This window comes from Hemiscyllium ocellatum, chromosome 7 (genome assembly GCF_020745735.1).
Source record: "Hemiscyllium ocellatum isolate sHemOce1 chromosome 7, sHemOce1.pat.X.cur, whole genome shotgun sequence".
Taxonomy (NCBI): Eukaryota; Metazoa; Chordata; class Chondrichthyes; order Orectolobiformes; family Hemiscylliidae; genus Hemiscyllium; species Hemiscyllium ocellatum.
In genome coordinates, this window is record NC_083407.1 from 89,564,277 (window position 1) to 89,580,798 (window position 16,522).

The 16,522-nt window shown below is 38.5% G+C and overlaps 1 protein-coding gene across 2 annotated transcripts in view; it reads right to left on the reverse strand.

The window, feature by feature from the left end:
- Nucleotides 1-886: 886 nt before the first annotated feature.
- The window catches only part of idh1 (isocitrate dehydrogenase (NADP(+)) 1), a 33,147-nt gene continuing 17,511 nt past the window's right edge, over nt 887-16,522 (reverse strand). For both annotated transcript variants that reach the window (XM_060827492.1, XM_060827490.1), the window contains 6 exons: nt 11,681-11,783; nt 9,931-10,108; nt 9,352-9,503; nt 8,837-8,977; nt 4,055-4,217; nt 887-2,051 (listed from right to left, as the gene is read on the reverse strand). In XM_060827492.1, coding sequence (XP_060683475.1) covers nt 1,961-2,051; nt 4,055-4,217; nt 8,837-8,977; nt 9,352-9,503; nt 9,931-10,108; nt 11,681-11,783 — 828 coding nt within the window. In that variant the 3' untranslated portion in view covers nt 887-1,960. The remainder of the gene's footprint in view (nt 2,052-4,054; nt 4,218-8,836; nt 8,978-9,351; nt 9,504-9,930; nt 10,109-11,680; nt 11,784-16,522) is intronic.

The window sequence follows — 16,522 nt, forward strand, 5'->3', positions numbered from 1 at the left end:
AGTTTGACATGTGGTATTAAATCTTAATACAACCACGTTTGCTTTTAAAATTTAAACTTAAATTAGAATGACTAGAGTGTGATTGTATGACATAACGTTCTGTAAATTCTCTCATGTTCAAAACCACTAAATGAAATATTTAATAAATTTGGTTCAAATAAAGCTTCTGAAATTTGTTCCCCAGCACAAACTAGTTGGAGAGGTAGAAAAAAAGGCTGATTAAATAAATACTACTAGTTCTTCCTGAAACACCAAATAATCTTTAGACGCTTAGATGATGCTCAGATCTGTTACACTTACAGTAAAAAATATCTCTAATTTGGAAGACATTAAGCCTTGAATTCAAACTGTATTCCTAAAATGGTATAAAAAGGTAACAGCTGAAAGAATGTATTTGTAAAAATATATTGGATATATATCTTAGCTGAAAATTATTTTCAAAAATTACCATTTGCATTTAAAATCCTATTTATGCTACATCAGACCAAGAAATACACTGAATTTGTTACTCTGGCCTTGGAATTTGCTGAAAATGAGTCTCCTGTTTCTAAACCATACACACCAAATTGAGGAAATCAGCTTTTTCAACAATAGATACTGTTTAAAAATATGGAGACAGGATGCCAAATGGGTGGAGGGTAGGGATAGTAGGGTGTCATAAGTGTATGTCTGCCAGTGGTGGGGAGTTAAGGAAATGTTGCACCTGCATCTGGGAGGTCAAAGAATGGCAAAACCACCCATTGGAGTGTGGTGGAAATTGACAGGAATTACATGTGGGGGACAATTCAGGGAAACACCTAAACATTCTTAAACTTGATTAAATTCTTCAATATTTTCCTGTATGACATCTCAGCTGCTTTTATTTTAAATACACGTTTACACAAGGAATGTTTAGTAAATTTTATTTCTGGAATATCAGATGTAATGAAAATTATATTAACATTAGTAAATTATGTTAGCAGTTTCAAATGGAAAATTATTCACAACTCTTGTAAATATAAAAGCAGTCCCAAGTTGCTAAAGCTGCAGTAAACCCATACAGAAAAGAGTTCATACTTTGTTCAAAATACTCCTAACTTACACAAGAAACCTTAGCCTTGAGAATCTGAAGTGTTTCTATGTGGCTCCCATCAATATACTGACAAGAGTAAGAATTGCTGTAGAAATTTCAGGCAAAAAAAGCCTAATTTTCTTTAGACCATTTGACAGTAAATAGTCCAAATTCAAAAATGGCAACTTTGCTTTTATAAAGTCACTCATATTTTACAATTGTCACTGATATCAGTTATCCATGCCAATAGCAAGGGAATTAGCATTTCCATTGGCTAGTATGTCTCATAATTCCAGAATACTTTTAGTCTCATCTGGTTCTTTAACCTTACCCCATCTAGTGTTGCTACCAATGGTTAGGGCAAAAAAAAATTAGTAATTATCCCAAAAAGCTAGCATTCTAAAATGGAACTGCTTTGAACAAAATATTTCTCTCATTCTTTTCCCCCTTCAAGTCTTAAAAGAAACTAAAGTACAGAGGGAACATGGAATGAAAAATTGATATTGCAGTGACAAGTATGAAGAAATATGGATTTCTAAAGGTTTACGTAGACATAAAAGTTTTGTCTTAAATAGTACCTCTTGCAGGCACTGTATATACTCCAACTCATCAAAAGTCATGGAAAAGTGTTGTAATGTAAACATACCTGATTAAATACTTGCACAATCTGTATAAAATCATGATAAAAACTAGCAATAACTCAAATTGCTTGGTGGTGGTATTCAAATGTTCAACATTTTAAGTTCTAAATACAATCATGCTTAATACAATTTTAACATTTATTGTGATTCTTATCAAGTGTACTGGCTATATTTGATTCTCTAGGCTTTTTATTTCAAGTGACAATCTACCATTTAATAGCCAATTTTAATATTGTAGTGTACCTTCTACATACATCCATAAACAATTTTAAAGCTTGTGTGATACCAGTTTCAAGCTCAGATTTTCTGAAAGCTTGTCCATGAATTCAAAGGTATTCAAATAATCAGAGCGTTGCACACTGCAAAATAAGATTAGTGAATTTCAGACAAGAATTCAACCACTAATATACTGAAAAATTCAAAGCAAATTAGATGTTTTTATTTTAAAGAAAGGACCACAATAGTATTGATAATATTCCAAGTGTATCAAATTTTCACATGGAACAAAACAAGAGAGTGTTTTTTAAGATACAGCTTGTATCTTAAAGCAACTTGTTTACCAATTAAAGAGGCATCAGGACAATATTCCATAGCCATAAATGCCCAGATTGTTTACATAACAATCAATTTTTTTTTCCCTTTATGTTCAGTGCCATTGGTCACTTCAGTCAGGGTACTTAGCGTTTCCCATCGATCAGAATTTTGACTTTTTTTTCAAAGAAAATATCAACTTTGGGTTCCAGAATATATACAACATACAATTCCTGAGATTTTAATAAAAGAGGATAATACTGGAGAGAGATTTGGGCAATAAATTAATTGAATTTCTTTTTAAAAAGGATTTTAAATCAATACAACCAATCTTAATGTCAAAACAGCAAATGAACTTTAATGAGCCGTTCTTTAATGAATACTATTCTAATTCATTAAAGTTTTTTGAAGAAGTCTCAACTAGAGTGGGTACAGGAGAACCAGATGATGTTTGGCAAGGTTCCTCGGAAAAGATGAAGTCATAAGGGAAGAGCCCAATGTTGGAGGCATATTGGCATGGACACAATTGGCTAATAGGGAACAGTGAGTAGGGTTGAGCTATTTTTCAGATGTGCAACCTGTGACCAATAGGGCTCCAGAGGTTAGTGCTGAAACTGCAACTATTTACAAAATTTGCAAACAAAACAAAAATAGGTGGAAAGGCAGTTTATGAGAACTGTCTTTTTCAAATAAATATTGACATTAAATAAATGGCAACAAGTTGGCAATAAGGTATAATGTGAAAAAATGTCAAGTCCATTTTGAAAGGGAAACAAAAGAACAGTACTATTTAAATGAGGAAAATTTGCAACACAGAAGGACTTGGTATTCACCATCATGCACAATTACTAAAGTGCTCAGACTGGGCTCAAACTCTGGTATTCTAAAAATGACCAGTTAACAGTGTAGGAAACAAAAAAAAGTAACCCCATAATAAAGAAGTATCCACAAACAGTCAGCACAAAGTCATATAATGTTCACAAATCTGACAAAAGGCTCAAAGAGGTTTAGTTAGCAACAAATTCTCACTGCGCCAGGGACCTGGGTTCGATTCCGGCTCAGGTCGCCGTCTGTGTGGAGTTTGCACATTCTTCCCGTGTCTGCGTGGGTTTCCTCTGGGTGCTCCGGTTTTGTCCCATGGTCCGGGGATGTACGGGTCAGGGTGGATTGACTGTATTGGGCTGCCCATTGTGTTCGGGGATGTGTAGGGTTGGGTGCATTGGTCAGGAGTAAACATAGAATAATAGGGTAGGGGAATGGGTCTGGTGAATTGGCTGTGCTAAACTGTCCATAGTGTTAGGTGCATTAGTCAGAGGGGAATGGGTCTGGCTGGGTTACTGTTCAGAGGGTCGGTGTGGACTTGCTGAGCTGAAGGGCCTGTTTCCACTCTGTAGGGATTCTAATCTAATCTAAAATCAATATTTATCCATGAGGTAATCACAGGACGTAAATGATATAAAATATCCAAAATTAGTGGAGTACTTTGTTTTTTGGGAAATCCATTGATTTTCTTATACTACTATACTAACCAGTGATGAGGAAATTAACATTCAATCAAGGACACTTAGGACAGAATATGACAATGAATTTGAACTGAACAGATATTAACATATATTCTATCCCAATAGGAACAAATCAGCACCAATATGTATCTCTGATCATAATGAACATTTCTGCTAATTTGTGATTCAGCCGTGTTGATTGTTAATTTTCAGTAAGGATACACTCAATCTACAATAAACCTTATCACATCTGGAATAGATTTAAAAGATTGAAAAACAGCTTTCTTAAACTGAATGAGACTGTTGGCTTCAAGCAGGATTGTACTTACTTTGGTAGTCCTTTGATGCATGCAGCCAAATCCTTGGTCATGAAACCAGATTCAATTGTTTCTACACAAACTCCTTCTAATAAGGTACAGAATGTCTGTAGCTCCGAGTTATTGTCCAGCTTTGCCCTATGGGATAGTCCTCGAGTCCAAGCAAAGATGGAAGCTTGAAACAAAAAAGTGGAAAGAGAGTTGACGGAGGAAAATCTTGCATTAAAAAAAAGCTACAAGGTAAGAAAGTACTTTTAACCATATCTATGATTTAACAGACTATTAAACACTGAATTATTATTGCAACACCTTAAGAACAGAAAAAACATCCTTGGGTGTTTCATTGCTTACAAATTACAAAATAAGAGATGCAATGCAACGTGACAATGGGAGAGGAGTCCACATAACTTGTAAGCAAGAGAGACTATTGTTGATCTTATGGAGAGAGTTCTGGTCCTTTGTTAAAGAAACTGATTTCCAGCCATCAAAGATGGCAAAGCCGAGAGCAGAGTGGGAAGTGAAATGAGGTTGGAGAAAGTTGTAAAGTTTGAAATAAATTTGAATTGGAGTGGATTGAAAATGAAGGCAATTTTAATTTCAACCCATTCAGAATAGGCAGCTATGATTGACAAGTAGGCTTAGAATAGAGGAGACTGGGCGAAGGAAGACGTTGGAGAGATCAACTCTAGAGATATCACAAGAATTGATAAAGAGTTACAGATGACATTTTTGATAGTAATTTTGGTGGCAGATGAGATTTAGACTTTAAAATTTAGCTTAAGCATTAAGGAATAAGAGACTTGTGAAGGAACTAAAACTATGTCACTTGGGAGAAGAGATTTAGCAGAGTTAAAAGAATGGGAGTTACAACAAAGATGAGCAAAAGGCAACAGAATATTAAGTATAAAATATGAAGTGCTTTGAAAATGATCAAAGAAAAGCTATTCATTTGAAAGTCATCAATTTAAAATGTTCACAAAAGAGTGAAGATATTCAGAAAATTTTCTCTAGCAGACTGTTAAGAGTGAGGAATACTTTGCTATATATGAACAATTCTGAAGACAAACCATTGAACATTCTAAGGAAGGGTTGATACATTTGAATCAGGGGAAGGACAGTGAAAGTAGTTTTGTAATATTCTAATTAAAATGACAAACACAATTAACTTCCTTGATTAGATTAGATTCCCTACAGTGTGGAAACAGGCCCTTTGGCCCAACAAGTCCTCACTGACCCATTTCCCTCTGACTAATGCACCTAACAATGGGCAATTTAACATGGCCAATTCACCTGATCTACACATCTTTGTGACTGTGGGAGGAAACCGGAGTACTCGGAGGGAACCCACGCAGACACAGGGCGAATGTGCAAACTCCACACAAACAGTCATCCGAGACTGGAATTGAACCTAGGACCCTGGTGCTGTGAGGCAGCAGTGCTAACCACGGGGCCACTGTGCCACCTGTTCCTTCTATTAAGTTCTATAGTTCTAAGTCCAAACATTTCTATAACCTTTTTTTTACAAAGAGTTTGAAGTTCATTTATTATTAACTTATGAATCTAGATCTTGTGAATTTTATATTTTCTAAACATTGCGCTTTCTGTAAAACTTGGTGTCACCTACAAAATTAAACAGTCTAATTTTGACAGCAAAGTCCCAAAACTCAGTCTAAAGTATCCTGTTGATTATACTCAATATATTAATTACACTAAAAGTTGGCAATCCAGCTTTGCTGACTTAAATAGCAAAAGTTGTGAAACTGAATTCAATAAATTTGCTTCTGTATAGTTCAATGCCAAGGAAACAATACCCATAAAGATGTTAGATTTTCTAAGAATCCATCTGGTTCACCAATACCCTATATGGTGGAGAATCTAACATCTCTATTTGTTTCGTTCATACAAAACTCTTATTTTGTGATGAAGCTCTTTTAATATTTTTCGTTTTGGGAACTGGGATTCTAAATTGGAAGTAAGTAGGATTTTGGTTTTCAGTTTTTGAAAGGATTGAGAAATCATTTTTTAAGTAGTGGGTCAAAACAGCATTTCTTAAAAAAGCATATGATTTGAGCACAATTGATTTCCTTCTAGAAATTAGATAAATTATTTGACAAGCTGTCTGGTGAGCTAATTACTGAAGTATTCACTTTAAGATCTACAACCCAGAGACAGAGTTGGAAAGGGACCTTCAGCTACAGTTCAGAGAAAAAAAAAGAGATCATATCACTGAAAGGACTGTTTCATTTTGGTAGTCTCCAGCCCATCAGAGCTGGAAAGCAATTTTCAGCTGTTTTAAAGTCTTAGTAAAAAGGGCTGGAAAAGCCCTTGAGCTTTTTAAAGAGTTCAGTGAGAAAAGATCAGTCAGTTAGAAGTGTTTGTGTCTCAGAGATAGTAACACACAATGAAATCTGCGGTAAATCACTAAGTCACTTTCATCATGTCAGTTGAGTAGGAAATTAAAGAATGAAGATAGGAGTGACACTTCACTGGGGTTGAATATCCAAAAGGAAATTGCTGGATAAAATGGTTGAATCTCTCTTTTTGCTTTTTATACATTTCCAAACTCTCTTATTACTATTTCATTTTTTTACATTTTGAGCAATAAATCTGTCATTTTGTTAAAAGTACATTATCAATCTCCTGTGAATATTATCAGTGACTGATAACAAGATTACTGAATTGCAAATATAAAACTTAACATCTGTCAAGCCAGGCTTCACTCTGGAATCTGATCTGACCTGTCCAGTATAACCATCGGCTGTATGATGATAACTCCTACAAGACGTGGTTAGCTGTTCATGCCCACAAAGTAATTGTGTTAGGCAGTAAATGTTGCTGTTTCAGAATTTCGCACATCCTGAACCGAAATAAAATATATAACTAATAATCATTATCTCTGGTTCCCAGAATATAACCAACTTATTACTGAGCCCTTACCATGGTTTCACAAATCTTTAGTTATAACTCTCACAAGAAACAAACAATGTTTTCCCACAAACTTAAAGAGTGGTGGGCAAGCTGTTGGAGGGAATCCTGAGGGACAGGATGTACATGTATTTGGAAAGGCAAGGACTGATTAGGGAGAGTCAATATGGCTTTGTGCGTGGGAAATAATGTCTCACAAACTTGATTGAGATTTTTGAGGAAGTAACAAAGAAGATTGATGAGGGCAGAGCTGTAGATGTGATCCAAATGGACTTCAGTAAGGCGTTCAACAAGGTTCCCCATGCGAGGCTGATTAGCTAGGTTGGATCTCACAGAATACAGAGAAATAGCCACTTGGATGAAGAACTGGCTCAAAAGGTAGAAGAGAGAGGGCGAGGTTGAAACTTGTTTTTCAGACTGGAGGCCTTTGACTAGTGGAGTGCCATAAAGATCAGTGCTGGGGCCTTTACTTTTTGTCATTTACATAAATGATTTGGATGTGAGCATAAGAAGTACAGTTAGTAAGTTTGCAGATGACACCAAAATTGGAGGTGTAGTGGACAGCGAAGTGGGTTACATCAGATTACAACAGGATCTGGACCAGATGGGCCAATGGGCTGAGAAGTGGCAGAAGGAGTTTAATTCAGATAAATGCGAGGTGCTGCATTTTGGGACAGCAAGTCTTAGCAGGACTTATACACTAAATGATAAGGTCCTAGGGAGTGTTGCTGAACAAAGAGACCATGGAGTGCAGGTTCATAGTAGGTAGATGGGATAGTGAAGGAGGCGTTTGGTATGCTTTCCTTTTTTGGTCAAAGTATCGAGTACAGGAGTTGGGAGGTCATGTTGCGGCTGTACAGGACATTGGTTAGGCCACTGTTGGAATATTGCGTGCAATTCTGGCCTCCTTCCTATCGGAAAGATGTTATGAAACTTGAAAGGGTTCAGAAAAGATTTACAAGGATGGTGCCAGGGTTGGAGGATTTGAGCTATAGGGAGAGGCTGAATAGGCTGGGGCTGTTTTCGCTGGAGCGTCGGAGGCTGAGGGGTGACCTTATAGAGGTTTACAAAATTATGAGGGGCATGGATAGGGTAAATAGACAAAGTATTTTCCCTGGGGTTGGGGAGTCCAGAACTGGAGGGCATAGGTTTAGGGTGAGAGGGGAAAGATATAAAAGAGACCTAAGGGGCAATTTTTTCACTCAGAGGGTGGTATGTATATGGAATGAGCTGCCAGAGGATGTGGTGCAGGTTGGTACAATTGCAACATTTAAGAGGCATTTGGATCGGTATATAAATAGGAAGAGTTTGGAGGGATATGGGCCGGGTGCTGGCAGGTGGGACTGGATTGGGGTGGGATATCTGGTCAGCATGGACAGGTCGGACCGAAGGGTCTGTTTCCATGTTGTGCATCTCTATGACTCTCATACAATTTCCACAGTACTTCTCCTATTCGTCTTAGGGGATGAGCCATAGAAAACCTCCATATAATAATACTTACAACTATGTTCCTCAACAATTTAAACAATGGATGGAGTGGAAGAACATCCATGGAAAATCACTTCCTAAATATCAATATTACCAAATCTGTAAAACTGTTGTTTCATGATGTTAAATGATTCTGAAGTATTGCTGTAATTCCTACGATCTATTCCATTTAGGTGAGCTAAGAAAAATTCACATCATTGAACAAACTAATAAAATGGAGACTTGGGGCTTTTCAGATTTAACATCAAGTAAAATAAGTTTCAAATTAGTATATTTTGAGATCATCATGTAATACACTGCAAACTCTGCATTATCATTGATTAACAAAATAGAATGGTTATACTTTGTAATTACTTTTCTATAAGACAAAAGTATTTTTACCAATTGGATTGGTTGAGGTTTCTTTGCCCTGCTGGTGCATACGGTAATGGCGTGTAACAGTACCATGGGCTGCCTCAGCTTCTACTGTCCTACCGTCAGGACAAAGTAATACGCTAGTCATCATTCCCAGTGAGCCATACCCTGTAGACAATTAGAAACAAATCTTTAAAAACGATCAAAATAAAGAAACCATAATACAATCTACAAGGGATTAGCTTAGAAAAAAGGTTAGCTTTTAATTTTCTGTAAAATAGAGGCACCATGAACATACAAGAACTGGAATCAATTCCTGACATTTTCAGCAAATTTGACCACTTATACCTTAATTATCTTCTATGTTAATTTGAAAATGGGAAGTTTGATATTCCAAGACATTGACATGTATTCTGCAAGTTATTTGGATAGATTTCAGATTAAACTCTGGAATATAATGTATACATTCATCAGTAGAAGTAGCTGTTCAGTATATATTATCGAGTGTAGAATAACATAGATAAACAAATTGGCAAGAATACCTTGTGCAATAGAATCAGATTGCACATCACCATCATAATTTTTACAGGCCCAAACGAAGCCACCCTCCGATTTTAGTGCTTGAGCTACCATATCATCAATTAGTCTGTGTTCATACCAGATTCCTTTGGCCTCGAACTGTGCTTTGTATTGGCTGAAAGAAAGCAATTCTGGGTTAGACAAATATCTGTGTGCTTTATGGCAATGACATCTAGTTAATCTTCTTACCTCAACAAGTGAACAATAAAGTCAAGTTTTCCAAAGTGTTTAAAATTTACATTGCCCTCCTCTTTTAAGGAACCCAAATGCTTTCTCCCAAATGCTCTCATTGTTTCTTCCTTCAGTCGATAGGGCTAGCCAGTTTGGTGCACTTGCTGCTTTACAGATCACTGCCACTGGTGATCACCTTGTTCACCAATCAAAGAAAGATATAAACTACAGCCAAAATGCCCATCCACTTTTACAACTTAAGGAGCTTCAAAAAGGAAGATTTCTTTCCAGAAAACAAAATAATGTGGGAAAGATGCAAGTGTGGCAGAAGGAAAAGAAAAATATTGAGATCATTACTTTAAAAGAGTTACTTTTCATAGATTTCTTGGAATATGTCCTTGAATCGTCCATCGTATTTCTTCAGTATGGTATTCTTTGTGCTCATGTATAAAGGCCAACCTTTAGCAAGAGCTTGCTGGAAGGAGCTATGAGCGAAGTCTCTAATAGAGGAGTCAGTGTTATACATTCCCAGAGCAACTCCTCCCCCATCTGTAACAAAACATAGTTAATAACTTTTTTTTAAAAAAAACAAAGTCACATATACCAAAGTTTGTGCTTATCATGACTTTTTGGGCTTTACAAATAGTGTCAAAAGAACTCTTCAACTGTTGGATCCTCTTTCATCTCATCCTGTTCTCATTTGCAAATGTAAAATGAACCTAATATATAATTGTATAGCGGTATTTTCTTTCTATTATTTTTTGATATCAGTTACCTTATTTCTTTTCACGAGCTCTCCTCATTTGTATGTATTCTGTATTGCTTGCTGTATACATTCTGGTTAGGTTAAGTAAACATTGTGGGTAAAGTAGATTTTGTTTCTTTCAAACCATAAAAACTGCACAGTAGAAAGGAAGAGTTAAGCTTTTTGATGCTAGTTTGCAAAGATATGATTGAATGTACTTCAATGATATCTAGGTAAAAACAAGGACTGCAGATGCTGAAAACCAGAGTCTAGATCAGAGTGGTGCTGGAAAAGCACAGCAGATCAGGCAGCATCCGAGGAGCAGGACAATTGACGTTTCGAGCAAAAGCCCTTCGTCAGGAAGAGAGGCAGGGTGCCTGCAGAGTGGAGAGATAAAAGAGAGGGGAGGTGGGGGTGGGGAGAAAGTACCATGGAGTACAACAGGTAAATGGGGGTGGGGATGGAGGTGATAGGTTAGAGAGGAGAGTGGGGGAAGGTAGTAAAGAGTACAATGGGTGAATGGGGCACCCTCCACTGCCACCGTAGGAATTGCAAAACCTGCACCCACACCTCCTCCCTTACCACCATCCAAGACCTCAAAGGAGTCTTCCACATCCATCAAAAGTTTTACTTGCACATCCACCAAAATCATTTATTTTATCTGTTGCTCTCGATGCGGTCTCCTCTACATTAGGGAACATCTCCGCTTTAGGGAACATCTCCGAGACACCCGCACCAATCAACCCTGTGGCCCAACATTTCAACTCCCCCTCCCACTCTGCTGAGGACATGCAGGTCCTGGGCCTCTTCCACCGCCACTTCGTCACCACCCGACGCCTGGAGGTAGAACGCCTCATCTTCCGCCTCGGAACACTTCAACCCCATGGCATCAATGTGGAATTCACCAATTTCCTCATTTCCCCTTCCCCCCCCTCACCCCGAACTGCCAGCTCAGCACCGCCCTCATGACCTGTCCTATCTGCCTATCTTCCTTTCCACCTAGTCACTCCACTCTCCTCTCTGACCTATCACCTCCATCCCCATCCCCATCCCCATTCACCCATTGTACTCTATGCTACTTTCTCCCCACCCCCACCCCCCTCTCATTTATCTCTCCACTCTGCAGGCACCCTGCCTCTATTCCTGATGAAGGGCTTTTGCCCGAAACGTCGATTTTCCTGCTCCTCCTGACCTGCTGTGCTTTTGCAGCAGCACTCTAATCTATACTTCAATGATATCTGTCAGTTAAGTATGGTAATTGAAAACTTAAGTTGAGTGGACTGTGTTAGATCTTAAAAGAATCAAATTATGCATTGTGCAGAATATGTAAAAACACAGATTTCATAAAGCATTAATTTTAACAATGCAAATCTTACCTTTAAAATTATGGACACAGTAGGTGACAGGCTCACCATGAACAGGCGTGTATTTAATTTCAACTGAACCAGGACCAGGCACAACAAAGTCTGCAGCTCTGTACTGTGGACAAAAGTTTTTATCCATGACTAAATAAGAATCAAAACAATGTGAGACTTTATATTTTTCAAGCGACATTCAATGAAGGGTTTAACTTTCATTCTAATTGAATTAGAATGATAAAGCTCATCAGCCAAAACACCCAGATTAAAATAAATCGCTCGATAAACTCTTAACAATTAGTAATGATTCAGTCAAAATAGCATTATATTTTGAATTGTTCTATTTCGGTTCAAGGTTTCTCAAACTGTGGATGATTGCAAGAATGAAAATTTGTGTGTTAAGCTCAATGGTTACCATGCACTTCAGTCTGAGGGCCTACTGCTGCAAGAGCTTCTCAATTGTTCACTTGTTTTGTGTCGGCAGATATGCCCTGAGGGACAGATCTTCAAGATCAGATTGCTGCCAAAAACAAAATGGCCCGTGAAAAGGTATTTGTTTTTACAAAACTGCAAGGATAAATTCTTGATATCAGGTTGTTGCTCACCAGCTGAAGCTCATCTCCACCACTGAGCAAATAAAGCTTCAATCTACTCAGCAGCTAAAGCCCACCGTTGTTCCTACTCAACAGATGAAGATCATTCCTGATGAACGGCTTATGCTGGAAACGTCGGTTCTCCTGTTCTTCGGATGCTGCCTGACCGGCTGTACTTTTCCAGCACCACACTTTTCGAACAGATGAAGATCACTCTCACATCTGCTCAACAACTCCCATATGTTCACATTTGGAATAGGTTTGGCAAGCACTGCAGTCATGGTTTTTAGGATTGCAGTTCCCTGCTATCCTTGATCATCTGGCACTGTTCACCCATTGGCCATTACTTACGTGTAAGCTTTTACAATAAATGTCCACAGGCTCTTCAATTACAAGAGCAAATTACAGCTAACAGCAATTCCATGATCACATAAATAGAAACATAGAAAATAAGAGCAGGAGAAAGCTGTTTGGCCCTTCTGGCACGCTCCACCATGCAAAATGACAATGTCTGATCATCCAATTAGTGCCCTGTTACCATTTTCTCCTCATATCCTTTGATCCCTTTAGACTCAATCACTATATCTAACTAATTGAAAACATTTGATGTTTTGGCCTCAACTGCTTTTTGTAATGGAAAATTTCAAAGGCTCATCATGCTGGGTAAAGATATTTCTAGGAGAAAGTGAGGACTGCAAATGATGGAGATCAGAGCTGAAAATGCGTTGCTGGAAAAGCGCAGCAGGTCAGGCAACATCCAAAGAGCAGGAGAATCGACGTTTCGGGCATGAGTCCTTCTTCAGGATTCCTGAAGAAAGGCTCATGCCCGAAACGTCGATTCTCCTGCTCCTTGGATGCTGCCTGACCTGCTGCTCTTTTCCAGCAACGCATTTTCAGTAAAGATATTTCTACTCACCTCAGTCCTAAATGGCCTACTTTGTGTCCTTAAACTGTGACCCCTTATTCCAGACTCCCCAGTCATCAACAACATTGTTCTTCTTTATCCTGTTTAGTTCAATTTGAGTATGAGGGGTTTATATAAGAACCCCCTCATTTTTCTAAACTCAAGTGAATATAGTCCAAAATGATGCAGTCTTTCTCCACCAGTCAGTCCTCCTATCTCAGGAAACAGCCTGGTAAGCCTTCATTGTACTCCCTTCACAGCCAGAACATCCTTCCTTAGCTAAGGTGACCAAAAGTGTACACAATACCCCAGATGTGATCTCACCAGGGTCCTTTATATCCCAGGATATCCCAGCTCCTGAATTCAAATCCTCTCACTACAAATGACAACATAGCATTTCCTTCTTGACTATCAGCTGCACCTGTCTGCGTATTTTGAGTAACTGGTGTACAAGGAAACTTGGGTCTTTTTGCACCTCCCTCTTTCCCAATCTATCACCATCCACATAATAATCTGCTTTCCTGTTTTTGCTATTAAAATTGATAACCCCACATTTATCCATATTCCACTTCATCTGCCATGCATTTTTCTATTCACTCAACTTACCTAAATCACAGTGAAGTACCTCTGCATCCTCACAGTGCATCCTCCCTCCAGCTTTGTGTCATTAGCTAACTGAGCAAATTCACTCATGTGCTTAGTATTTAAGTGTATGTCTGTTTAAGTCCAATATTAAGATTGAAAATTGACGTGGATTACCAGACTAAGAACAACATTCCCAAGTTAAATTAATATTTATAATATCAATTCAACTATTAATAGTATTAATATTTCCAATGCATATGTAAAGTCTTTACTGATGATCCAGCATTTGACAAAAAGAATATTTTCTTTCTGGGTGTCAGGTATAATACCATTCTTCTGTTGACAGATGGTCAGCGGCCCCATGATTATAAGTACAAATAAACGTAAGTAGAATTGAAAAGTGTGCAAACAGACGTGATTTTCTGTCCTGTTTAGAAAATTAACAACTAAATTATTCTCCACTTAAGGGGTGATGATATCCAGTGAAAATTCTTTGTTGGCTTTACTGTTCCATGGAAAGTATTGTGGAGAAGTTGATCCTTCATAATTTATCATGATCTTAACATATGAAGCATTTTCAACTCATTTACTAACCATTTACTGAAAGGTATTTAGTAGTTTCTTCAACTCGCTATAATTGTTAAACCAACGTCCAATAATAGAGTCATAGAGTAATAGAGATATACAGCACGGAAACAGACCTTTCGGTCCAACCTGTCCATACTGACCAGATATCCCAACCCAATCTAGTCCCACCTGCCAGCACCTGGCCCATAACCCTCCAAACCCTTCCTATTCATATACCCATCCAGATGCCTTTTAAATGTTGCAATTGTACTAGCCTCCACCACTTCCTCTGAGTAAAAAACTTGCCTCTTAGGTCTCTTTTATATCTTTTCCCTCTCACCTAAACCCCTCTGGACTTCCTCACCCCAGGGAAAAGACCTTGTCTATTTACCCTATCCATACCCCTCATGATTTTATAAACCTCTATAAAGGTCACCCCTTAGCCTCCAACACACCAGTGGCCTAACCAATGTCCTGTACAGCCACAACATGACGTCTCAACTCCTGTACTCAATATTCTGACCAATAAAGGAAAGCATACCAAACGCTTTCCTCACTATCCTATCTACCTGTGACTCCACTTTTAAGGAGCTATGAAGCTGCACTCCAAGGTCTCTTTGTTCAGCAACACTTCCTAGGACCTTACCATTAAGTGTATAAGTCCTGCTAAAATTTGCTTTCCTAAAATGCAGCACCTCATATTTATCTAAGTTAAACTCTACCTGACACTTCTCAGCCCATTGGCCCATTTGATCAAGATCCCGTTATAATCTGAAGCAACCTTCTTCGCTGTCCACTACACCTCTAATTTTGGTATCATCAGCAAACTTACTAACTCTACCTCTTATGCTTACGTCCAAATCATTTATATAAATGTTCATGAGATCACTAGAAATGATTATAGAATCCTTACGGTGTGGAAGCAAGCCTTTTGGCCCATTGGGTCCACACTGACCCTCAGTACAGCCCACCCAGCACTGATCCTTGTGACACTCCACTGATCACAGGCTCCAGTCTGAAAAACAACCCTCCACCACCATCTTCTGTCTTCTACCTTTGAGCCAGTTCTGTATCCAAATGGAGAGTTCTCCCTGTATTCCATGAGATCTAACCTTGCTCACCAGTCTTCCATGGGGAACCTTGTCGCACTCCTTACTTAAGTCCATCTAAATCACATCTACCGCTCTGCCCTCATCAATCCTCTTTGTTACTCCATAAAAAACTGAATCAAGTTTGTGAGACATGATTTCCCATGCATAAAACCATATTGACCATTCCTAATCAGTCCTTGCCTTTCCAAATACATGTACATCCTGTCCCTCAGGATTTTCTCAAAGAACTTGCCCACCACCGACATCAGGCTCACTAGTCTGTAGTTCCCTGGCTTGTAATTACCACCTTTTTAAACAGTGGCACCACTTCAGCCAACCTCCAGTTTTCTGGCACCTCACCTGTGACTATCAATGATACAAATATCTAAGTAAGAGACCCAGCAATCACTTCCCTAGCTTCCCACAGAGTTCTAGGGTACACCTGATCAGGTCCTGGGGATTTATCCACCCTTATGGGTTTTAAGACAAGCAGCACTTCCTCCTCTGTAATATGGACATTCTTCGAGATGTCTATTTCCCTACATTCTACGTCTTCCATGTCCTTTTCCACAGTAAACACTGATGCAAAATACTCGTTTAGTATCTTCCCCATCTCCTGTGGCTCCACACAAAGGCCACCTTACTGATCTTTGAGGGGCCCACTTCTCTTCCTAGTTACCCCTTTGTCCTTAATGTATCCGTAAAAAACCCTTTGGATTTTCCTTATTCTATACATTTGTTGTTATTGTCTGTGCATCTTGACTGGCCATTCTTCAAGTCAGCAAAAAATTGGTTACCAAGTGAGGCTTATACAAACTCACACCTATCAATATAATTAGACTGGTGTGTGCTGGTCCATCAGCACAGTGCATCTCCTTACATTTGTTTTTGATCTCTCAACAGCATTCCTTGGCAAGCATTTCACTGAAAGAAAATTATGGTAAAATTTCTGCAGACATTGGTATTTTTGAAATTAACATGGAAGGTATGTTCATGAGATCACTAGAAATGATTATAGAATCCTTAACGGTGTGGAAGCAAGCCTTTTGGCCCATTGGGTCCACACTGACCCTCAGTACAGCTCACCAGATCCACTCCCCTACCTTATCCAGTAACCCTG